The sequence below is a fragment of the Vipera berus genome (genome assembly GCF_964194415.1).
Source record: "Vipera berus genome assembly, chromosome: 4".
In the NCBI taxonomy this organism is placed as follows: domain Eukaryota; kingdom Metazoa; phylum Chordata; class Lepidosauria; order Squamata; family Viperidae; genus Vipera; species Vipera berus.
The window spans coordinates 13,395,734-13,419,923 of record NC_138206.1 but is presented as its reverse complement, the minus strand read 5'-3'; the positions used below and the strand labels follow the sequence as shown (position 1 = coordinate 13,419,923).

The 24,190-nt window shown below is 43.0% G+C and overlaps 2 protein-coding genes across 2 annotated transcripts in view; both read right to left on the bottom strand.

The window, feature by feature from the left end:
• The window catches only part of AMOTL1 (angiomotin like 1), a 94,959-nt gene extending 83,380 nt beyond the window's left edge, over positions 1-11,579 (bottom strand). The window contains exon 1 of the mRNA XM_081326203.1: positions 11,530-11,579. The gene's annotated coding sequence lies outside the window, so the exon portion shown is untranslated. The remainder of the gene's footprint in view (positions 1-11,529) is intronic.
• Positions 11,580-14,698: 3,119 nt separating this feature from the next.
• PIWIL4 (piwi like RNA-mediated gene silencing 4) overlaps positions 14,699-24,190 on the bottom strand; it is a gene marked incomplete at its 5' end in the record, with an annotated part of 54,367 nt that continues 44,875 nt past the window's right edge. Inside the window, 6 exons of the mRNA XM_081327706.1 lie at positions 14,699-15,032; positions 16,640-16,787; positions 18,164-18,289; positions 19,425-19,578; positions 21,407-21,477; positions 23,270-23,373. Of these exons, the coding sequence (XP_081183832.1) occupies positions 14,916-15,032; positions 16,640-16,787; positions 18,164-18,289; positions 19,425-19,578; positions 21,407-21,477; positions 23,270-23,373 (720 nt within the window). The 3' untranslated portion in view covers positions 14,699-14,915. The remainder of the gene's footprint in view (positions 15,033-16,639; positions 16,788-18,163; positions 18,290-19,424; positions 19,579-21,406; positions 21,478-23,269; positions 23,374-24,190) is intronic.

Genomic DNA, 24,190 nt, shown 5'->3' with positions numbered 1-24,190 from the left:
ATCATTATTTCCTCAACTTATGACAATTGAGCCCTGAATTTCTGCTGCTAAGCGAGACATTTGTTAAATGAATTCTGCTTCATTTTTACGATCTTTCTTGCCATAGTTGTTAAGTGAATCACCACAGTTGTTATGTAGTAACACGCTGTCAAGTGAATCTGGCTTCCCCATTGATTTTGCTTGTCAGGTCGCAAAAGGGGATCACTGACCCTGCGATACTGCAACTGTCATAAATCTGAGCCAGTTGCCACGCATCTGAATTTGGATCATGTGACCATGGGGATGCTTCAAAAGTCGTAAGTGTGAAAAACGGTCATAAGTCCCTCTTTTCAGTGCAGTTGTAACTTCAAACACTCACTAAACTGTTGTAAGTCGAGAACTACCTGTATTAGGAGACTGTTGCTTTTCTTTCTTCATTGTGCTTATAATCTGCTTAGACTGAACATACTAGAAATATAGTTACTGATATACAGACAGTCCTCAATTTGCAACTACAATTGGGAGCAGAATGTCCATTGAAAAACAAGGCAGTCGTTAAGTGAGTCATGCCAGATTTTACCACCTTTTTTTGCCATGGCTGCTAAGTGAATTGCTGAAATTTTCAGTGAACCATGTGGTTGTTAAGCGATTCTCGGTTGCCCCATTGATTTTGGTTGTCAGAAGCAGGCTGGGAAGGTCTGGCAGTCATACGACCGTGGGATGCTGCAACCATCATAAATACAGGCTGGTTGTAAGGAGCCACCTCAGCTAAGCCACCCAAGAAAGCAGAACTCTTGAAACAGGCATTGTCTCAAAAGGAAACTTTTATTAGGGGTTAGTGACAGTAGGGAAGTCAAGGCGAGATCTGGGGAAAATCCCACTCAAATGGTATAGTTAAACAAGTAATCTTCCTCCTTCCACCAAAGTCATAACGTCCATTTGAAATCCAGCCAATCCACAGGTGGCACGATGTTTGGGTAAGTGGCATAAGTTGGCGCGCATCTCAAAGTCTTCTCCAGTTTCGTTTCTCTGTAACCGTCTCCCTGATAAAGGAGACACATTCTTCTTGCATATGGATAGAGGCCGGAGAGGAAGGATAGAAAGCGAATGTCATCCCCCTCCCAGTGGACCCCCAAATAAGAGTAGATATGGAGGGAAAGCAATAAGGGTTTGGGGACCTGACACTGGTTGCCAACAGCCCAGATTTTGATTATGTGGCCGTAGGGATGCTGCAACCGTTGTAAGTGCGAATATGGGTTATAAGTCAATTTGTCAGTTGTAACTTTGATAAATGGTAGCTAAACGAATGATTGCAAGTCGAGGATTACCTTTATAGAGCTGCTTTGGTTTAAGGACACTCAAACCAGAAATACCTTTTACATTTAACTTAAAAATATCTTTATTTAAGTACCTACACAGATCTTCAATGAAGGCTGGAGTTAGAAAGGACCATTCCAGCCACTAAGTTCAAATCTGGCTCAGACAAGAGTTGAATCCAAATTAAGGCATCCCAGACAGTTGCCTCTATTTGTACCCAGCCATTAAAGGGCAAGCATATCACCTTTGTCCATAATCCATTTCACCGTTAAACTGCCTTGGAGAAGTTCATTCTGACCTCATTTTAAGCAAGCTCATTTGTTATTCTTAGCACCCTTCATTAATCTCAACATTCACTTTATTGAGATTAATTCAAGGTTGCCCAACTGTCCTCTTCCTTTGAGACATCCTTCTCTTTCCATTTCTTATACGCATCACTGTTTTCACATCTTCGTTAAGGTCTTTAGGAAGCTGTATTGTTCTTTTCTGCTGTCATTCTTTTTTTTTCTTCCTCACTGGAATTGTTTGCAAATTGTGATTTTAGGAACTCCCACTTCTTTTGAGCTCCCTTCCCCTTTAATTTGTCTTTCCATTTTTCCCTAATATTGATCTACATTTGTTAAGAAATCCAAGGGCAAAAACAGGCAGTGTATGAATCAATATGTGGATATAACCGAAACTAGGATGAAGAAGTATAGGGAACAGTATTGATATAATACTGTTGTTATATTATATTATAAATATAATTTATTATATTATTATAATTATGTTGTTAGACCAATAGCGGTATAATACATTGAGATGTTCTTCTTTCATACTGATTGCTCCATTTTCTTTTGCTTACCATATATACTACATTTTCTCCAATTGTTCACTCTAAAAAGAAATACAGCTAGTCCTCGACTTACAACAGTTCATTTAGTGACTGCCTGAAGTTACAACGGCACTGGAAAAGCGACTTACGACTGTTTTTCACACTTATGACAGCTGCAGCATCCCCATGGTCATCTGAACAAAATTCAGCTGCTTGAAGTATTGCCTTTGAACTGGGGCATGGTCCATTCATGGTCTCACTGGCTACGCCACAGTGCAAAAATAAAAAGCTTGCTTATAACGGGTGTTGCTCAGCTTAAACCTGAGTGATTCCTTTAAAGACAAGTTACAATCCATCTCATGCTTAATGTTAAAATATGTAAGTTCCACAAAAATGAACGTATAGAGGCTTGATCATCTGGAAAGAGTGTATTATGTAGGAGTGCTTCAATTTTATCTTGCTTGCAAGAATATCTGAAGATGACATGAATTAAAGGAGGAAAGATTGGCTTAAAAAAAAATCAGCCACCTTGACAACTAGCTCATATTTATGACAGTTTCGTGGCTGGTTCAGGAATTCTGGGAGTTGAAGTCCACGAGTCATAAAAGAGCCAAGGTTGCCTACCCCTACTCTAGAGTCATGTGATCATTTTTGCGAACTTCTGACAAGCAGCCAATGGGGAAGCTAGAGTCACTTAGCTGCCGTGTTATTAATTTAACAACTATAGTGGTTCACTTAACAACAATGACAAGAAAAGTCGTAACATGGGCATAATTTTATTTTATTTATTTATTTTATTAAACTTATATACCGCCCTTCTCCCGTAGGACTCAGGGCGGTTCACAAGGTTTTTTAAAACAATGCAACAAGTTACAAAAATTAAAAACAATTAAAATAATTACACTAACCTTGAAATAAAACCCAATTACAATTAAAATACAATTAAAACCGTTCCAGGCAGCGCTTAGGGACTCGCATGCACCCCCTGCTCACAGCTCGGCGGAAGCCTTAGTGGAAGCCTGGGAAAAGGCAGCCACGGAGGCTCTGGACCGAGTTGTACCCTTGCGGCCTCTGACCCGGCGCAGATCCCAGCGAGCCCCATGGTTCACCGAGGAGCTCCGGGAGATGAAGCGTCGGAGACGGGGCCTAGAGAGCCGTTGGAGGTCCAGTCGATCCGAATCCGACCGATTGCGACTAAGAATCCTCACCAGGTCTTATCTCGCTGCGATAAGGGTGGCAAAATCCAACTACTTTTCCACCCTCATCGCGTCCGCAGATAATCGCCCGGCTGCCTTGTTCAGGGTGACTCGCTCCCTATTAAACCAAGAGGTGAGGGAGGAACCCTTGCAGGGTCGAGCCGAGGAATTTGGTCAATATCTGCTGGATAAAATCGCTCGGATTCGAACTGGTCTGGACTCCAACTGGGCTGAGATGGAAGAACAAGACATGGACAGTCTTGTCGACGTCATCTGGGAAGAATTTGATCCTGTAACTCCTAAGGAAGTGGACAGGATTATGAGAAGGTTGAGCTCCTCCACATGCTTACTGGACCCGTGCCCTTCCTGGCTGGCCTATGCAGCTCGAGAGGCGACACGAGGCTGGTTCCTAGCGGTCATCTCTGCTTCTCTGAGTGAGGGTCACTTCCCCACCGCCTTGAAGGAGGCGGTGGTGAGACCTCTCCTCAAGAAGCCCACCTTGGACCCATCCTCTTTGAATAACTTTCGTCCAGTCTCCAATCTTCGCTTCCTTGCGAAGGTTGTTGAGAGCGTGGTGGCGCACCAACTTCCTCAGATCCTGGATGAAGCGGTTTATCTAGACCCGTACCAATCGGGTTTCAGGCCGGGCTACAGCACGGAGACGGCATTGGTCGCTCTGATGAATGATCTCTGGAGAGCCCGGGACAGGGGCCATTCCTCTGTCCTAGTCTTATTAGACCTCTCGGCGGCTTTCGATACCATCGACCATGGTATCTTGCTGCGACGCCTCAGGGGACTGGGAGTGGGAGGCACGGTTCTGCGTTGGTTCTCCTCCTTTCTCCAGGGTCGCTCGCAGTCGGTGCTGACAGGGGGACAGAGGTCGACCCCGAGGCCTCTCGCTTGCGGAGTCCCTCAGGGGTCGGTCCTCTCGCCTCTCCTGTTCAACATCTACATGAAACCGCTGGGTGAGATCATTCGCAGTTTTGGAGTAGGGTACCATCAGTATGCTGATGACACCCAGCTTTTTATCTCAACTCCTAACAATATCAGTGATGCCCTAGACGTGATGTCCCGCTGCCTGAAAGCGGTCCGGGAATGGATGGGGAGAAACAGGCTTCAACTGAACCCGGACAAGACTGAATGGCTGTACGTACCGGCAAGCCAGGAGATTCAGAACGTCCCACTGCTTAACATTGGGGACAAGTTACTTCCCCCTGTTGATAGGGCCCGCAACCTGGGTGTCCTCCTAGACTCGCAGCTCTCCCTGGAAGACCACATTGGAGCTGTGACCAAGGGGGCCTTCTCCCGGGTTCGACTAGTTCGCCAACTACGGCCTTATCTGGACCTGGATTCCTTACGTACAGTCACCCATGCCCTTGTGACATCTCGCCTAGACTATTGTAACGCTCTCTACATGGGGCTGCCCTTGAGATCCACTCGGAAGCTTCAACTGGTGCAAAGTGCGGCGGCACGGACACTCTTGGGAGCCTCCCGATACTCCCATATCACACCTCTCCTCCGTGCGCTGCACTGGCTTCCGGTTGCCTTCCGTGTGATGTTCAAGGTGCTAACAATGACATTCAAAGCCCTACATGGCATGGGTCCGGACTACCTACGGGAGCACCTTCTGCCGATGTCAGCACCCCACCGTCCTGTGCGCTCCCACAGAGAGGGCCTCCTCAGGGTGCCACCGCTCAAGGAATGTCGGCTGGTGGCCCCCAGGGGGAGGGCATTCTCAGTGGGTGCGCCAGCCCTCTGGAACACCTTACCAACCGAAATCCGGATGGCCCCTGACCTCCGTACCTTCCGTCGCGACTTAAAAACTTTCCTGTTCCAGCAGGCTGGCCTGGCATGATAACGTTAATTGGGGTCCCAGTTTGTGTTCATTAGTGTTTCTTATTATTTTATTGTTCGGTCTGTATACCTTCCTTCCTCTGTACACCGCCCCGAGTCCCTCGGGAGAAGGGCGGTTTATAAAAACTAATAAATAAATAAAATAAATAAATAAAACCCCAGTTAATATTCTCATTCCAGGCCAGAGAGCTCAAAGAGCCAGGTCTTCAGGTCCCGGCGGAATGAGCGAAGGTCAGGGGCAGTCCTAAGCTCTACAGGCAGCTGGTTCCAATGGGCTGGTGCACCCACAGAGAAGGCCCTCCCCCTGGGTATTGTCCGCCGGCAATCTTTTACCGGCGGTACCCTGAGGAGACCCTCCCTGTGGGAGCGCACAGGACAAAGGGAGCTTGATGCCGGCAGCAGGTGTTCCCTCAAATAATTCACTTAACAACTGTCTCACTTAACAACAGAAATGTTGGGTTCAATTGTAGTCATTAGTCAAAGATTAGCTGTACTTCAGTGGTTATTTGTACATTTATATAGGTAGGTTTCAAACTTTTAATACTTATATTTCCAAAAAATTATGCTGTTTTAGTGTTCCTTAAAATAACGACTTGGACTTCTCTAGCAATTATCTTCCTTGTACAGTTTATTCATTCCTTGAAATCTGTCTGGTTTACATACTCCATCCAGCCTCTGCTTACTCAGCAACCACTTAATTACTCCCACTGCGCAAACAGCAACCCTTAAAGCACATCCCTTATAACAGCAATTCACCTCCTCAGAATTCAGCATAGTTTCAGCCTATCAATTCCTATAATTTTTTTATTTTTCAAATTATTTGAATTTGACGAATGGTGTATATAAATGATTTTTCTAAAAACTGAAGAGGGTTTGTCGCTGGATAGTGAAAGTGTAACCCTACAAGTACGGATATATTATGCCTCCCATCATCCTCAGCCAGCATGGCCAACTATCATGGATAATGGAGATCATAATTGGGATAGCCATGTGGGGTCCTTCGTGCTCTCTGAGCTTGGTTGTTTTCTTGTAGACGTTTCATTGCCAAACTAGGTAACATCATCAATGCTAGTACAGAATGGGATTTGCTTTCATTTCATATTCTAGTGCAGTGATGGCGAACCTTTTAGAGACCAAGTGCCCAAACTGCAATTCAAAACCCACTTATGTATCATCGGGTGCCGGGTGGGCGTGGCCCATTGGGTGGGCGTGGCTAACTGGATGGGCGTAGCTGTGGTGGTAACGGCAGACTGGTTGGGACTAAGTTCAATCAATCAATTCCAACTTTGCGAGATCTTTTTTTTTTCCCGCAAGAAGCTGAAATTGATTGATTGAATCTTTTTTTTTTTTTGCACACGGCAGCGGAGGCCTAATGCGAAAAGGTTTTATAAAACCCAGCTGAAGGCCTAGGACTGGGGCGACGGCGCGCGTGCCCACAGGGAGGGTTCTGCGTGCCACCTTTGGCACACGAGCCATAGGTTCGCCACCACGGTTCTAGTGGCTTGTTCTGTCCGTGTTGGTAGGAATGTTCTTGATAGTTCCTTGATTGGGCTGTTGTTTACAGTTAGCTTCTTTGGCAGTTGGTTGATTGGAGTATTGTTTGCTTTTTGATCATTGGCCTAGAAAACACTCCCCCAACACTGACAGGACAAGCCACTAGAATATAAAATGAGAGCAAAGCCCACCACCTATTAGCACTGACGATATTACCTGGTTTAGTAAATGAAACATCTGCAAGAAAATAACCAAGCTCAGAGAGCACTTAACGACATCACCCGTTCAACTCTGAGCTATAAAAATTCTCCTCTATGGCCTAGCAGCTCAGGGGTAGGCAACCTTGGGTCTTTTATGACTCATGGGCTTCAATTCCCAGAATTCCTGAGTCAGCTATGCTGACTCAGGAATTCTGGGAGTTGAAGCCCATGAGTCATAAAAGAGCCGAGGTTGCCTACCCCTGGCCTAGCTATTCTCAGCATGAAGAGAGGTTAAAAACGTATTTAGTGCTCGGATGGCAGATTACAGGGAACCTTGGGCTATAGACTAGATTAGGAAGTTGGAAAAAATATCCTTGAAGATAGTCATATTGTTGTAATATATATATATATACACCTCCACCCACAGAACACACCCCTTCTGGCAGTTTTAAAAAGAGGAACAAACAGCCACTACCACATACTTCTCCCAGAAGAAGGAAGCTGAAGCCACCAGTCTAACTATATATAGTTATTTCTGTAAAACCTACCACAGAATCTTTCACACATATACAGAGTTGGGCTACGCTCGCTGTTATTGGAAACCTTCAGTAACATTTAGGTATGATTGAAGCCTGAATGTGGAGGTCTCACGAAATTACATTCCTGAGGAGTGGGGGGGGGGGAAAGCAAAGTAAGGTTGAGTGGTTGAATTTAGGTAAAGGTAAAGGTAAAGGTTCCCCCGCACATGCGTGCTAGTCGTTTCCGACTCTAGGGGCCGGTGCTCATCTCCGTTTCAAAGCCGAAGAGCCAGCGCTTGTCCGAGGACGTCTCCGTGGTCATGTGGCCGGCATGACTAGCACGGAACGCTGTTACCTTCCCACCGTAGTGGTCCCTATTTGTCTACTTGCATTTTTACATGCTTTCGAACTGCTAGGTTGGCAGAAGCTGGGACGAGTAACAGGCGCTCACTCTGCTTCGCGGCACTCGGGATTCGACCCGCCAAACTGCCGACCTTCCGATCGACAAGTTCAGCGTCCTAACCCACTGAGCCACCGCGTCCCTTCTGGTTGAATTTAACCTATTGCTAAAACTCACCAGCACAAAATGGAGAATCAAAGCACAACACTCTTTCTGGGCGGTGTTTCAAAATAGGCAAATCTGGCTTAACCTTTCCTTTTTTTATAAACTGTTATATTAATACAAAAAAGAGCCACAAGTTTGTACACGATACAAGGGTGCCATGCCAATCACAGGAAATATATTTTTTTCTTGTCCTAACCTGCATGCAGTTCCATTCCCATTTATTAATTTCCGAAAATAGATGTCTCTTCAAGTTGGAGACTCACAAGCCCCTAATTGAAATGTTGTATGTGCTTTTAGTGGTACGTATGAGTGAATACCAACTAAATAACACAAAGGAGCAAATCTGATTCTACCCAAAATGCCTACCTATTTATTTGAAATTTAATTATTGTGGTTTTATAAACTAAGGTTTATGACTTAAAAGTCATTTGTAAACATGCTACTGTTCAGCAAGCCATCATTACAAGAAATCATTATTATTAATTGAAATTTATTGATCTCCCAACTCCAGTGGACTCCGCACTTGCGCAGCCAATAAACTCTGAATTAACATTATAAATGAATGTAGAACCTGTAATTTATTAAAGTAAATAAGCACTGTATTCAAGTATCAGCATTCAGTTAAATTTCTTTTGATGGAAATCAAAGGAATTCCCTGGAATCTGGCAAGGTAGAAATATTAAAAAAAAAATCAATTTCCTGGCAGAAAAAAAAATCTACTCTTTAATTTAAAGTGAGTCTTTCAGGGGAGACTGCATCATAGGTCAAAAAGGTCAAGATACACTTTGAAGCCCCGCCCCAATTTGTTTTACTTGCAAGATATATTAAAAGGGGGAGGTTCTTCAACTGTGTGGTCATGACCACCATCTTGATTTTTTTTTTAAAAAAAAGCCCTTTCAGATGCTCCTGAATATCACAGAAGTGACAAGGCCTCCTTTTCTGCTCCTTTTTACACTACAGTATTAAGCAACAACTCACAAAGCTATTTCAAGATTCTGTTGGGCATAACACAAGTCTGAGTTAATGGCTCATTTCATCCACACTGTAAATAAAATTGTGAAATATCAAGCTGATAATTTCACTCCTACGAAAAGACATTCTCGACACATACAAGGCTGGTATTTCAGGACTAAATGTGCATTAGGAATTGTTTTATTTAGATGTTTTTCTGCAATTGTTTTTTTTTCTTTCTTTAAAAAAAGTAAAAGGTGTTAAATCATAGGACTAGACAATCCTCCCTTTCATACATCTAGAGATTCAAATGTATACCGTCCCCAAAATGTTTCTCTACCACGTTTCCTGCTTTTGTAATTATTACTGAATATGTCGCAGGTTTTGACGTTTTGGAGAAACTACACCCTGCCTTGAGTTGTGCAAATAAAGACAGGATATAAATGGTATAATAGCAGAATTGAAAGAACTGAGAAAATCACAAAACACAATGGCCTGCAAATAGAAACAGAATGACTGTGGCAAAAGAAAGCAAAGGTAGTACCAATAGCAATAGGTGCCTTGGGTGCAATCCCCAAAACACTGGGATGAACACCATCGGCATTGACAAATTCATCATAAGTCAATTGCAAAAGGCAGCTTATCTTGGACTAGTTTACATCCTCCAGCAATACCTTTAACACCATCAAACAACATCTGCCTATCCCAGATCCTTAGGAAAGAAATAGATGGACAAAAATGCCAATTCCAGTCTGAATGTCTGACTGACTATGTTACCAACCAGCACAACATAACACAATAATGCTCTCTCCTCCTGGCAGCCCACAATAAACTCTGATTTAGAGAATGTTGATACTGTTAAGAAAACTAGTTTATATTATCCGCAGAGACTGACTTTTCTCCTATCTGTCTGTCTGTCTACCTGTCTATCATCAGATTTATATAGCTGCTTATCTCACAAAACAGGACTCTGGGTGGCTTTCAATAAAAATAACCAAAGGTGGTGTTATTATCTAACTGCCACCTCATCTTTGCTTGGCCACTAGACTATAAACTTCTATCATTGAGGATGTTACCTAGTTTGGGTAATGAAACGTCTGCAAGAAATCAACCAGGCTGAGAGAGCACCAAGGACCTCCTGCCTTGGTCTTGACTTGTAGGCTAAGTGGGGCTGTGCTTGGAAGAACTTGGATGGAAGAAGAGCAGGATGTAACAACAACAACAAAAATCAGCATTCTTGAAAGTAGATGAAGTTCTTTCATGCTGTTGCCACAAATATCATCTGGATACCCCCAGGAATCATGAGAAATGGCTCATAATGCCAAGGAGAATTTACTTTTTAAGAAATTTATTGCCAAACAGCAGATTTGGGATATATGAAGGTTATTTCAGCAAGCATCTTGATGTAGGAGATACTGTTATCCACCTTTCCTTTCTCAGGTGAGTTCTTGTCCTTTCTCATGGACCAAAATAGCTGTTTAATTTTTTTTTCTAAAGATAGGGAATTGTTACACGGAAAAATAGGAACATTACACACACTGTCTTGAGCTCCTGAATATAGGCAGGGTATAAATCTTTTACTTAATTAAAAAAAATCAAACAATGCATTGAATTGATTAATTAGCTAATTGCTATAAGTATAAATAATGGTAATTCTGACATTAAACGCAGATGAAATGACAGGATCCTTGTAAGTAGTTTCACTTTGTGTACATATTTCGCCGGGACCTGAAGACCTGGCTCTTCGAGCTCTCTGGCCCAGGCTAAGAATTTTAATTTTAATTTTAATTTTAACTGGGGTTTTATTTGTTCAGGGATGGATGTAATTTTTTTTAATTGTTTTTAACTTTTGTATTTTTTGTTTTAATCACCCTGTAAACTGCCCTGAGTCCTTCGGGAAAGGGCGGTATATAAATGTAATAAAATAAATAAATAAATATAGGGCAGCTAATTCTCTACTTCTCTCTCTCTCATTCCTGCACCCAGTCAAAATCTGCACTCAGTTCCAAAGCAAATGGAAAAAATAATGATCACAACACTTTGAGGGCCTTTTCCCTCTGCTTAGCTGAATTGCTCTCCACCCCACCCTCGTGTGAGGGGGAAACTCTATCCACATAAAATGGATTGTCCCCATTGCCAATCCCTGATCTGCCTTTATTGACTCCATTCTAGTCATTGACATTCTCCAACTTCCCTCCAAGGTCAGGGGTAACAAACATTTCAAATGCTTTGAGGCTGCTCCTGGACAAGTCTGGAAGAAGGCAGGAAATGCAACAGAAACAGCGATATATAGCCTATCTATCTTGGATGAGAAGCGAAAGGTCTTCAAAGCACCTTTGGGACCAGGGGATGCAGATGTTGCCAGGCATGTTTAGGTACCAAGTAAAGATTCCAGTCCTAGCGTGAGCACAAGTATCCCAAGTCATCAAGCCATTTGTTTCCCCCTCCAGTAGGAATTTTAGAAAATAATATTTCCCCCCCTCCGAGTTTTTTTTCCCCCAAAAGAAACTATTTGGAAAGCAGAGCTGAACTTTTCTCCGATTTTTTTTCCTTTTCTTCAAGAATAATTCTCAGTTATTCTAAATCGAAGCAGGACCTTTTTTAAAATAAAAGCCACAGTAGGAAGGGGCAAATGTCTTACCTGCAGACTTCAGAGCCTTAATTCCTAGATTGTTCAAGAAGCTCAAGGTTCATCCCATTGCAAATTCTTTTGTTTCTCATCCGGTGATGACTCTCGCAAAAGTATGTGGCTGTTGCCCAGACTTGCTTAAGCTTTGCAAAAGAGAAAAGGCAGGGGGAATTCAATGTTCCTGCGCTTTTTAAAAAAAGTCAGAAGACTTTTTCTCAAGATTTCCAGCTGGCACTGTGAACATTGGGGCAAACGTCTTGTACACATTCCCGATCCGGAGTCATATAATTAACTTTAGTGAACTTAACCACTGTGGAAAGACGGGGAGACAAAAGCCCCAGTTGTTTAAATCCTTAGACGATGAGGAAATGCTGAGATTTCAAGCACATCCACAGTTTGCCAACCATTTCCTTTCCTCTTTTATTGTTATGGCTGGGTCATCAATTCTAGGTGCGGCAGACAACAAATTCCTAACCCATTAGCTATCTAAGTTCCCATCATCCACTGCAAAGGTGCATTTTCCTAAACAGAACCTTTAATAGGTACTGCAGCGCAGGCAGTCCTCGACTTACAGCAGTTCATTTCGTGACCGTTTGAAGTTACGATGGCACTGAAAATGACTTGCGACCCACTTACCACAGTAGCAGCATCCCCACGGTCGTGTGATCAAAACTGGCAACTGACTCACATTTATGATGGCTGCAGTGTCCCGGGGTCACGTGATCAACCTTTTGCAACTTTCTGACAAGAAAAGTCAATGGGGAAGCCAGTGTTACTAATAGCTGCAGTGATTCACTTAACGACTGTGGGGAGAAAGGTCGTAAAATGGGGCCAACTCACTTAGCGACTGTCTCGCTTAGCAACAGAAATTTTAGTCATAAGTCGAGGACTGCCTGTGTGAATTTCACATCCACAGAAAGTATAACGGGGTAAGATGGAAGTTGAGATCCAACTGAGTCTAGGTCAAGGAGAAAAAAACTTTACTTTTGCCATAGGCAATTAGCTTTAATTAAGGGTCAATTTAGGAAGATTGACTAAGCTTCAGATGGAAAAACCAAGGTAGTTAACAACAATCACTTGGAAAGCCATCATTAGTAGTTTCTACCTGGCTGGTCACATCATTTGTTTTCTCCTCTTTACTTCCCAAATTGCAGGCAGTCCTCATTTAACCTCTGCCCTGTTGGGTTATTGTTTGAAGGTACAACAGCATTGAAAAAGTAACTTTACAAATGGTGCTTGCACTTATGACCATTGCAGTGTTCTGCAATCACTTGATAAACATCTGAGTACTTCACAGCTGGCTTCCAACAAGCACAGTCAATGGAGAAGCCAGCAATAAAATCACAAGTCGTGGCCATGTGATGCCCCACTTAATGACCACATTGCTTAGCCACAGAGTTGCCAGTCCCAATTTTGGCTGTTAAGTGAGGACTACTTGTAGCTATTTCTAATTTGCTATCTAGATCTAGAATATAGCCAGTCTAGGCCATCCTCTTCTTCCTAGTTTTGCAAATCATTTGGGGCTGGCACTGTTTAGCTTATTTCTTACAGAAACATGGCCTTGCATTGAATTTCTAAGATTGAAATTTTAATGCTTTCTAAGATCCTTGGACAGTTGGACTTTCCTGGGTAAATACCTTGGTGCCTGAAAGTAGAGATTGACACATTTTCTAATATTTTAATAACAGCTAGAGAGAAAAAGCCTTTCCAAGATTCTTTCCATCACATCTTATGCTAAAGAAAATGAAACCAGGGTTATTTTGAGTTTCTTTCTCACACTTCTATTTCATCACTGTATTATTTATTTTCCAAGTCTCCCTTTAATGGCTCTCTCGTACTTTCTCCAAGTGTAAGCTCTAGGGTTTTTTGTTTTTTTTACATTGGCTTGGGCAGAAAGAAGTATTTCAGTTTGATCCCAAAGCCATGAGCCACATAAAATCTTATTTTCTAAGTAGTTGATCAAATCAGTAGCATTCCCCGTGATCTATTCATGGATGGTTTAAATGACTGTCCACTCTTTTGTTAATTTTGACATTTGATCACAGCATGGTGGAGAATCGTTATGGCTATAAATAGGTGGAAAACTGAAAGAATATCTACACAGGATAGATCCACTGACATGAACTGACATTGTAAAAAGAACTCACTGATGTTAAACAACGGACAGTACCTCTCTCTAGATACTGTCCCATTCTTTCTCTACAAAAAAAGCTTGGTTTATAATATTGCTTATTTTTTATTCACATCATACCAAATCAACCATATTATGCTTAGCACATTGAGTGAACTTTTTTCTTTAAATCCAGTACATAAGAAAGATGCTGGATATAAATTGGTCTCACTTCACAGGTTTCATCCTTTTATTTCCTTTGGGGGGGATAATCCTTTTATTAACTTATTGGTCTAACTACATATATATATATATATATATATATATATATATATATATATATATATATATATATATATATATATATGTTACAATTCACGTTGTCATAGTTATGTATATTATGTATACCCAAAGTCCAATGCATCTGAAAGGTACCTACCTCGACTGTTCTATATAAATGAAATGAACCTTTATTGTCAAAGTACAACTATGTGTACATTGAGATTAGCTGAGCCTCCCTTTGTGCTCCCACCCCCCAACACACAGTGACAACAAACCCTCCATCTTACTACACCATGTGAACCAACTACACCACACACCGGCCTCCCAAGTCAATTCTGCATAAAATTCACAAAAGTTATTTCTCATTCAAAAGCCTAACAGCCCACGGATAGAAGCTGTTTTTCAGCCTGTTGGTGCAGCTGGCTATATTATTATTATTATTATTATTATTATTATTATTATTATTATTATTATTATTATTATTATTATTATTATTATTATTATAGTTTTTTAAAATGTTAAAGTTACAATTCACGTTGTCATAGTTAAGTATATTATGTATACCCAAAGCCCAATGCATCTGAAAGGTACCTACCTCAAGAAGACTGTTCTATATACAATGTGAGAAATTTAAAAAAAACACATTAACATTAGTAATAAGGCACCCAAGCACCTTTCAGCCAATAAAAATAATCTAAGATTTAAGGCATGCTTTATTACAAACATTTTAGTAACGTAAATAATTACAAAAAGAGTTTTTCTAAAATATTTTCTTCTAAGATAGTTGCACAGTCCTAAATATTCAAGTTACAAGAATAAACAACACCTTGAAATAATGGAGATTTCCAGACAAAGAATTGTCATTCAAACATACAACAAACCAGCGTGTTTTTACTCCAAGGCTACAGATGTGGAGGCCAGGAAACGCTACACCTTCCTCTTCCTGGAACTGAAGCAGCCACAGAAAACCAAAATCTTTCTCCTTGCCAGTCCTTCTGTAGCATCTTCACAAATAGAAAAGCTTGTCTGCAAGTTCCAGGCTTGGCTCTTTATGGATGCTCTGGCTGACCAAAAACGTCAGCTTGTTGGCATATTGACAAGGTGCTGGCACTCTGATTAGCCCCTAGGAAGGGAAGGGGGGGAAAAGGGGGGGGATGGGAATGTCACTAGTTTGTACTGCCACCTATAGCCAAAAGGAAAAAGTTGTTTCTGGAATCTTGTTAAAAACAAAACAAAACAGGAGTCCCTAAAACACCCTCCAGTCAATGATATTCAGCAGTTAGTTTAGTTCCAGATGGGGATTACAAGCAGAAGGTGAGTATCATCTTGGACTGGGCACTTACCACTTGAAAACCCAAAGGAAGGCATGGCTGCCTTTTTCAAACGTTAGAATATTTCACATTTTTCTAGCTGAGTGCTCTAGACAAGGTCACTTCTAGCAACTATTTCAATTGGTGGAAGAGGATAGGCAACAGGTTGGGCTAGAGACCTCCGCCCGCTGCCCTCCAATCCACCGGTCAGTGGGGTCTTATAGCAGGCAGGTCCCTTAAACAACCCACTAGCCTGCCTGCTTTCCTGAAGTACCTCATTCCGAGAAGGGTCTTCAGAACAGGCAGCTATGTAAGCCAGTGCAAATAGGCAAATCTAAGGACCAAGGACAAAATCCCAGGACCAAGCATCAGAGGTATGCCTTGCCTTCAGAAGTTGTGGGTGCCCCATTGCTGGAGGCTTTTAAGAAGAGGCTGGACAGCCAAGTGTCTGAAATGGTAGAGGGTCTTCTGCTTGAGCAGAGGGTTGAACAGTGGTGGCGAACCTATGGCACGCGTGCCAGAGGCGGCACTCAAAAGCCCTCTCTGTGGGCATGCGCGCCACCACTGCCAGCAGCTTGCGCAGGTCCATTAGGCCACCGCCCGGAGCAGCAGCTCCACCCAACACAAAGGAGGCGAAGCGGCCAGCTAGCAAGCTCGAGTAGAGGTGGTAGAGCATGCCCACGCCCAGCAAGCCAAAGGCCACCCCGAGCAGGGAAAGCCAGATCCCCATCAGCGCCATGGCCCCCCAGTCCCAGCTAGGATTGTGTGCCTCCCCCCATTTATGCTGGGCCTCCTGCCCACCGCCCCACCTGCCAGAGACCCCCTGGATCTCCCTCAACCCTGCCCAGCCCCTAAAGGCATCCCCCCTGCATGAGCAACATGGAGGTGGCCATGCCCACTCCAGACACTCCACCCAGTCAGCCGTGACAACTGCAGCCATACCCACCCAGTGGGCCACACCCCCATGCCCCCCCTGAGGGCATCACAATGCTGAGGCAACCCTGGCACTTTGTGATAAGTAAGTGGGTTTTGGATTGTGGTTTGGGCACAACAAGGTTCGCCATCGCTGAAGATCTCCAAAGTCCCTCCCAGCTCTGTTCTTCTATTTTCCTCAGAGCGATGTCTTGCGTGACCAGCTGCTTAGCTGGCTGAGGAGTGAATGATGGTGCTACATATGAATGGATGCTGAGGAAAATGGAGGGATTGGGAGGGAGAGAGAGGTTGTCTCTCTCACTCCAGAGATATTGGGTTACAACTTTCAGCATTCTCAGTGAGTAAAGCTATGCTGGATGGGGGTGACTGGAAGTTTAAGTCTACCACAACTGGAAAGTGCCATTTAGAAGAGATTACTTCCTTCCTAACCTCATCAGGAGATGGGAAGGACGGTGTCAAGGTTGAGAGCATCAGGAATGCTACTTACTGGCCAATTATAGTAGAGGTGACACAACTTAAAAGTGAGCCGCTGCATATGGTCCGGCTTTAACTTGTTGTCGTCATAAAGGACGTTATAGTACGTGGGATTGACAGTCCCTTGGCGTGCGAGTTGGCTAATCAAGAAGAAGTCGTACCTGTTGGACAAAGGCAAAATCAGTACTGGGAAAAATGTCGTGGAGCATACACGGATTAACAGCGACAATAAAGACAACAGTTCATTGAGAGATGGATTTCTTAGACTTCTTTCCTGCCTTCCTAATCTTTAAATTAACCCTAATGTTAATTGGAGATTAACTGCAACTAAAGTAAAAAGACCAGATTTTTTTTTAAAAAACTAAAAATTAATTTGTTAGGTCATTGGTATGTACAACTCATTATAAAGGAGTTTGGGTCCTATTTATATTATGTATCTATATTTATATGTATTTATATTATGCATATTATGAGGCCTTTGAACTATGGTGCTCCTGGGAGTCCCTTGGACTGCAAGGCGATCAAACCGGTCAGTCCTAGAGGAGATCAACCCTGACTGCTCTTTAGAAGGCCAGATCCTGAAGTTGAAACTCAAATACTTTGGCCACCTAATGAAAAGGAAGGACTCACTGGAGAAGAGCCCAATGCTGGGAAAGGTTGAGGGCAAGAGAAGAAGAGGACGACATAGAATGAGGTGGCTGGATGGAGTCACCAAAGCAGTAGGTGTGAACCTAAATGGACTCCAGAAGATGGTAGAGGACAGGAAGGCCTGGAGAAGCGTTGTCCATGGGATTGCGATGGGTCGGACACAACTTTGCAACTAACAACAACAATATTAGGATACAAGGTAAAGGCAGTGCTCATCTCCATTACTTGGCTGAAGAAGTTGGCATTGTCCAAAGACAATTTCCACGGTCATGTGACCAGCACGGCTATACACCAAAAGTTGCACTGTACACTGTTACCTTCCCACCGAAGTGGTACCTATTAATCTACTCGCATTTGCACGTTTTGAACAGGTGCTCACTCTGTTGCAGGATGCTCGGCTCTCAAACCTGAGCTGTCAGCTTTCCAGCTGACAAGCACAGCGTCTTTAACAAATGAGCCACTGCATCCCATTATATTAGGACAGGCATGTCAAACTGCCAGCCCACGGGCCGGATGCATCACAACAAAACTGCGCCCTCCCCATTGCCAGCAATGGGGAAAAAGTTGCGATACATCGCACGACGCCACGTGACGTCGCGAGTTTGACATGCCTGTATTAGGATAAGCAAATGTTAAATTTAGGAGGATTGATTGCATGTCCTTGATGTATACAAAGCAGTGCTTCACACGCCTATTTTCTTTCTTTAAAACCTTCCAACATCTCAAAATAGTCAAAATTTCAGCCCAACCGGCGATAGTGTTATATCACCAACCACGCTCCTTTGTAAAAAGAAACATTCGCCTCCTCCAACTGTAAAATATTTTTTTAATGATTTTTATATATATAGATAAAGATAAAAATGTATGTATTGTGACAACATATACTTGCCAGTTAGGTTGGGTGGCTTCTGTATCAATCACAGTTCCAACAGGGGGATTCCTCAGGCCTCCGTTAGACTCAACAAAGAAGCGAGAGAGGCATTTCTTCTTCACAATGATCAATGTCATCTTGGGTCTTCCAAATATTAAAAGTGAAAAAGACAAGAAACAGAATGAAAAGCATATGCATTTCTTGGCTGACCATTGATTATTTCCACTCTGAAATGAAAGATGCTGTAGATATAATCTGGCTCCCAACAATTATTATTTCATAGCATTTTATTCAGAAATGATGGCTAAAATGTTCAGAATAACAGAGTTGGAAGGGACCTTGGAGGTCTTCTAGTCCAATCCCCTACTCAGGCAGGAAACCCTATATCATTTCAGACAAAAGGCTGTCCAGTCTCTTAAAAACTTCCAGTGTTGGAGCATTCACAGCTTCTGGAGGCAAGTTGTTCCACTGATCAATTGTTCTCACTGTCAGGAAATTTCTTCTTAATTCTAGGTTGCTTCTCTCCTTGATTAGTTTTCATCCATTACTTCTCGTCCTGCCTTCAGGTGCTTTGGAGGGTAGGTTGACACCCTCTTCTTTGGGGCAGCCCCTGAGATATTGGAACACTGCTATCATGTCACCCCTCGCCCTTCTCTTCATTAAATTAGTTATATCCAATTCCAGCATCCATTGTTTATATATTTTAGCCTCCAGTCCCCTAATCATCATTGTCACTCTTCCCTGTGCTCTTTCTAGAGCCTCAACATCTTTTTTACATCGTGGTGACCAAAACTGGATGCAGTATTCCAAGTGTGATCTTATCAAGGCAGTATAAGTGATATTAACACTTCACATCTTCTTGATTTTATCCTTCTGTTAATGCAGCCTAAGACTGCACTTTCTTTATTTTTATTTTTTGGCAGCGGCAGCACACTGCTGGCTCATATTTAAATGATTGTCGACTAGGACTCCTAGATCCCTCTCACAATTGCTCGTATTCCCAGAGAGGAAACTAATGTGAATGTAACGCTGCCCAGTCTCCTGCCTATAACTATTGAACAGAAACGCCAGCACCCAAATTTTCTCTGCATGAATCCCTCTATTAGCAAAAAGGAAGAGAGAGAGGGGGGGAGGGAGAGAGGGAGAGGGGGGGGGAGAGATAGGAGGAGAGAGAGACATAGAGAGAGGTGGGAGAGGGGGAGAGAGAGAGAGAATTGGGGAAAATTGACTGTCTTGACATATTGTATCATTAACCTGGTACAAGGTAAGAAATATTTACCTGCCCCCCACACTGTATTCATCAAGGACACTTAGTAACTGTGGGACTTCATAATCCATCACCAGTTTCAACTGCCCATCTCCGACACCATCCCGGTATATAATTATGCGTGCAGGAGGATGTCCATTATGTTTCTGCCAATTGTTTATAGCACCTGTAGGAGAAACAAAAGTAGACTGGATTTGGGTAACTAATGGAGGTATCCCTTACTGTTGTAGGTGAGTTAATTTTCAGGAGCAGCTTCTAGATAAATGAATGCAATGCAAATGTGTTACACCTGTCAACATTTTTAAAAAACCTGGCACTTGTTTGAAGAAGTTACATTACTATGCTGAATATAGTTCAGGGCAATACTAGATTATTTCTGTTGTATCATCTTTACTGAAAAATGATCCAGTATTGTCTCCAACAAGCAAATTGCTACACAGGTGGTCCTCGGCTTATGACCACAACTGAGCCCTAAGTGAGACAGTGGTTAAGTGAGCTTTGCTCCATTTTACGACATTTGTTGCCTCAGTTGTTAAGTGGATCACTGCGTTTGTTAAGTTAGTAACACGGTTGTTAAATGAATCTGGCTTCCCCATTGACTTTGCTTGGCAGAAGGTCGCCAAGGGTGATCACATGACCCCAGGATGCTGCAACCGTCATAAATATGAGTCAGTTGCCGAGCATCTGAATTTTGAACATGTGACCACGGAGATGCTGCAATCATAAATGTGAAAAACAATCGTAAGTTACTTTTTTCCAATGCCGTCATTAATTTTGAACAGACACTAAGTGAACGGTTTTAAGTCAAGGACTACTTGTAATTATCTTCCCAAAGGGGAAAAGAAAAACTAGCACCATCCCGAAAAACCTTACTTTTTTCCAGGCAGGTAAAGTTTTACAGGTATTCCTCGACTTGCGACCACAATTGAGATCAGAATTTCGGTTGCTAAGCAAGGCGGTTCTTAAGTGAGTCGTGCCCAATTTTACAGCCTTTTTTTGCCACGTTTGCTAAATGACCAGTGTGCAGTTGTTAAGTGAACTCACATATTAAGTGAATCTGGCTCCTTCCCCAAGGACTCTGTTTGTTGGAAGCTGGTGGGGAAGGTTGGAAATGGGAAGCAGCAACTGTCGGATATACCTGCCAGTTGCCAAGCCCCCCCAAATTCTGATCGTGCCGTGTGCTGCAATGGTCCTAAGTCGTAAGTCACATTTTTTCAGGATTGAAGTAACTTTGAACAGCCACTGAACAAAGTGGTTTTCAGCTGAAGACTAACTCTAATTGCACAGCATAGAGGTAGCCCTCGACTTACGACCACAATTGAGATCAGAGTTTCAGTTATTGAGACATCTGTTAAGTGAATTTTGCCCCATTTTACCACCTCTCTTGCCCTAGGTGTTAAGTGAACCGCTGCAGTTGTTAAGTTAATGGCACAGTTGTTAATGCTGCAAACATTGACATGTTTTTGCACTGACAATGTAAGAGACAGCCTTTTGTTTAAACTGCTTCACTTTGAATCTTGAAGGGGGAGAATTTTTCTAACGTCTATTTTGAGAAGATAAGAAGCCCACTGTACAGAATGGGGGGAGAGACCTCATATGTGAAACTAATTGGATAATGTGATTTATGACGTGTAGATAAGGGCGGGGATTGTGTGTGTGTGACGATGGGTTTGGGGGGAGGAGATTTCAGATTCTGGCATCCCTCCATGAGTGCCAATGTTTCGTTTCATTACTAAGACTTTTTAGATAAATAATATGCCTGCAATTTGTTTGTCTTATCCATCGGAACCATGACATTAAGTGAATCTGGCAAAAGGGGGAATCACATGGCCCCAGGACAGTGCAACCATCGTAAATATGAACCAGTTGCCGAGTGTCTGAAATTTGATCACGGGACCTCAAGGATGCTACAATGGTCCTAAGGGTGAAAAACGGTCGCAAGACAGTTTTTTCCCCAATACTGTTGTAATTTTGAACAGTACGCTGCTCTTTACCTTCCATGCAGATCCTTAAGCAATCTGCCATGCTGGTTCCTGCACCCTGCAAAATGCAACGCGAATACCACCTGCATGGAAGAGAAGGTCAATCAGTTACAAAGCTCTCGGCATAGTTTAAAGACCAACACCGGTGCAGGAAGGGGGAACCTCTCTTCCAGATGTTACTGAACTCCTGAAGAGTGCAGTGGCTCACGAGTTTAAGGCGCAGGACCGACAACTGGTAGGCTTGTGTTCAAGAGCCGATTGCTGCTGCAGGACTGGTTGAGCTCCCGTCACATGGTCCAGCTCCTGCTGACCCAGCCGTTCAAAAGCGGGTGAATGCGAGGAGATAGAGGGGGTACCACTTCAGTGGGCAACTTAATAGGGAGCTCCCAACTGGGTATCCACCGGGCAACAGCGATGTCACCGTTCAATTCTTTCAACCCAGAAGCGCTTCAGTGCTCCTGACATCAATGTAGTGGTAGAGAACTATGATTTCCTAAACCATCCTTAATATTATGGGAAATGCCAAGGGGATGCTGAGAGCTATTTTTCAGCAGCGTACGTAGGGTTACCACCTCTTCGTCTACCTTAATTTATTTTATTTATTTTTATTTTATTTTATTCCATTTATATCCCGCCCTTCTCCGAAGACTCAGGGCGGCTTACAAGCTTAGCAGTAGCCTTCATTCTATGTATATGCCTGCTTATTAGGGCTTTCCCCCCCCCCCCAAGCGGCATTATTACAAAGTCAGCTTATTGCCCCCAACAATCTGGGTCCTCATTTTACCTACCTCGGAAGGATGGAAGGCTGAGTCAACCTTGAGCCTGGTGGGATGCGAACCTGCACTAATTGCAGGCAGCTGGTGTTACTTAAGGAGGCATTAGCCCACTGCTCCACCAAGGCTCTTTTGATGTTTATCCCACTTTTATTATTTTGTAAGTAACTCAAGGCGGCAAACATGCATTATACTCCTTCCTCCTATTTTCCCTACAACAGCCCTGTGAGGTGAGTGGGGCTGAGAAAGATTGTCTAACCCAGGGGTAGGCAACCTTGGCTCTTTTATGACTCGTGGACTTCAACTCTCAGAATTCCTGAGCCAGCCATGCTGAGGGGAAAGGGAGAGGTTTCCAAGCTGAGCCATGGCTGGCTCAGGAATTCTGGGAGTTGAAGTCCACGAGTCATAAAAGAGCCAAGTTTGCCTACCCCTGGGCTATCCTAAACACACCCATACCTAAGATGAAGTCACACTGTACGGGGTTTCTAGGTCAGCACCTTAACCACGACAGTTAGTCCTTGATTTACAACCCTTCATTTAGTGACCATTCCAAGTTACAGTGGCACTGAAGAAAGTGACTTATGACTGGTTTTATGACTATTGCAGCATGCCCATGATCACATATTCAAAATTCGGGCACTTGGCAAATGGCATGTATTTAGGACAGTTGCACTGTCCAGGGGTCATGTGATCACCATTTCTAACCTTCCCGGTCAGCTTCCAACAAGCAAAGTCAATGGGGGAAGCCAGATTTGCTTAACGACTGCCCGATTCACTTAACAACCGCAGTGATTCATTGAGCAGCTGTGACAATAAAAGTGGCAAAAGGAGGCACAACTCGACTTGACTGCCTTCTCGTTTAGCAACAGAAGTTTTGGTTGTAAATCGCGGTCGTAAGTCAAGGACTACATGTATAACCTATTGTTAAAAACCAGGTAGGAATGGGTGTGGGTGGGGTGCAGGTAATGACACATGGTAAATAAGCAGGAAATTCTCATTAACAGAGCAATGGACGATAACGTGAAAATGACTAGTTTGGATCACCCTCGGCATGGAGCTGACATTGCAACATCTGAAACTTGCTGGAAATAAAGAATCTTACTTAGTTATTGAGGCATTCAGGCTGGCCACAAATCCAACAACTGAATTTCCTTTGTTCATGGTGTCTTTGTTGACATCAATGCCGACGACCATGAGAGACTTTAACTGTCAAATAAATGACAACTGAATTAGAGGATAAACCTTGACAACTTTAAGACTTGTAGACTTCAGCTCCCAGAATTCCTCAGCCAGCATAGCACTTGCACACCCCTGCACTAAAGTATTATGTTTTACTAAAAGTATTTATGTTAGAGACTAAAACACTGGAAAAGCCATCCAGTATATAAAAACTATAGGTTAGAGTGAAGTCATAAAAATAGAGTTTTTAATTGATGCTTTAAAAAAGCCAGCAATGTCTTTAAAAAAGTAGCATGATAGAAGACTTTCCTAAGAAATTAGATAGTGAAATGAGTGAAATATAAGTTGCATATATTGTCATTCCATTTCTTAGATGTACAACCAAAATCACATCTCCACTTCTTGAGATTCCCTGCAAGAACTTGCTTAAAAGGAATAGTCAGACATTTTCAAGTGAACAAGTTTATACAAAGTGTTGTATAGAATTCTTAGGACAGATTGGATGATTACAAAACAATTTGTTGTTGTTGTTAGCTGCGAAGTCGTGTCCGACCCATCGCGACCCTATGGACAACATTCCTCCAGGCCTTCCTGTCTTCTACCATCTTCTGGAGTCCATTTAAGCTCACGCCTACTGCTTCAGTGACTCCATCCAGCCACCTCATTCTCTGTCGTCCCCTTCTTCTATTGCCCTCGATCTTTCCCAGCATTAGGCTCTTCTCCAGTGAGTCCTTCCTTCTCATTAGGTGGCCAAAGTATTTGAGTTTTAGCTTCAGGATCTGGCCTTCTAAAGAGCAGTCAGGATTGATCTCCTCTAGGACTGACCGGTTTGATCGCCTTGCAG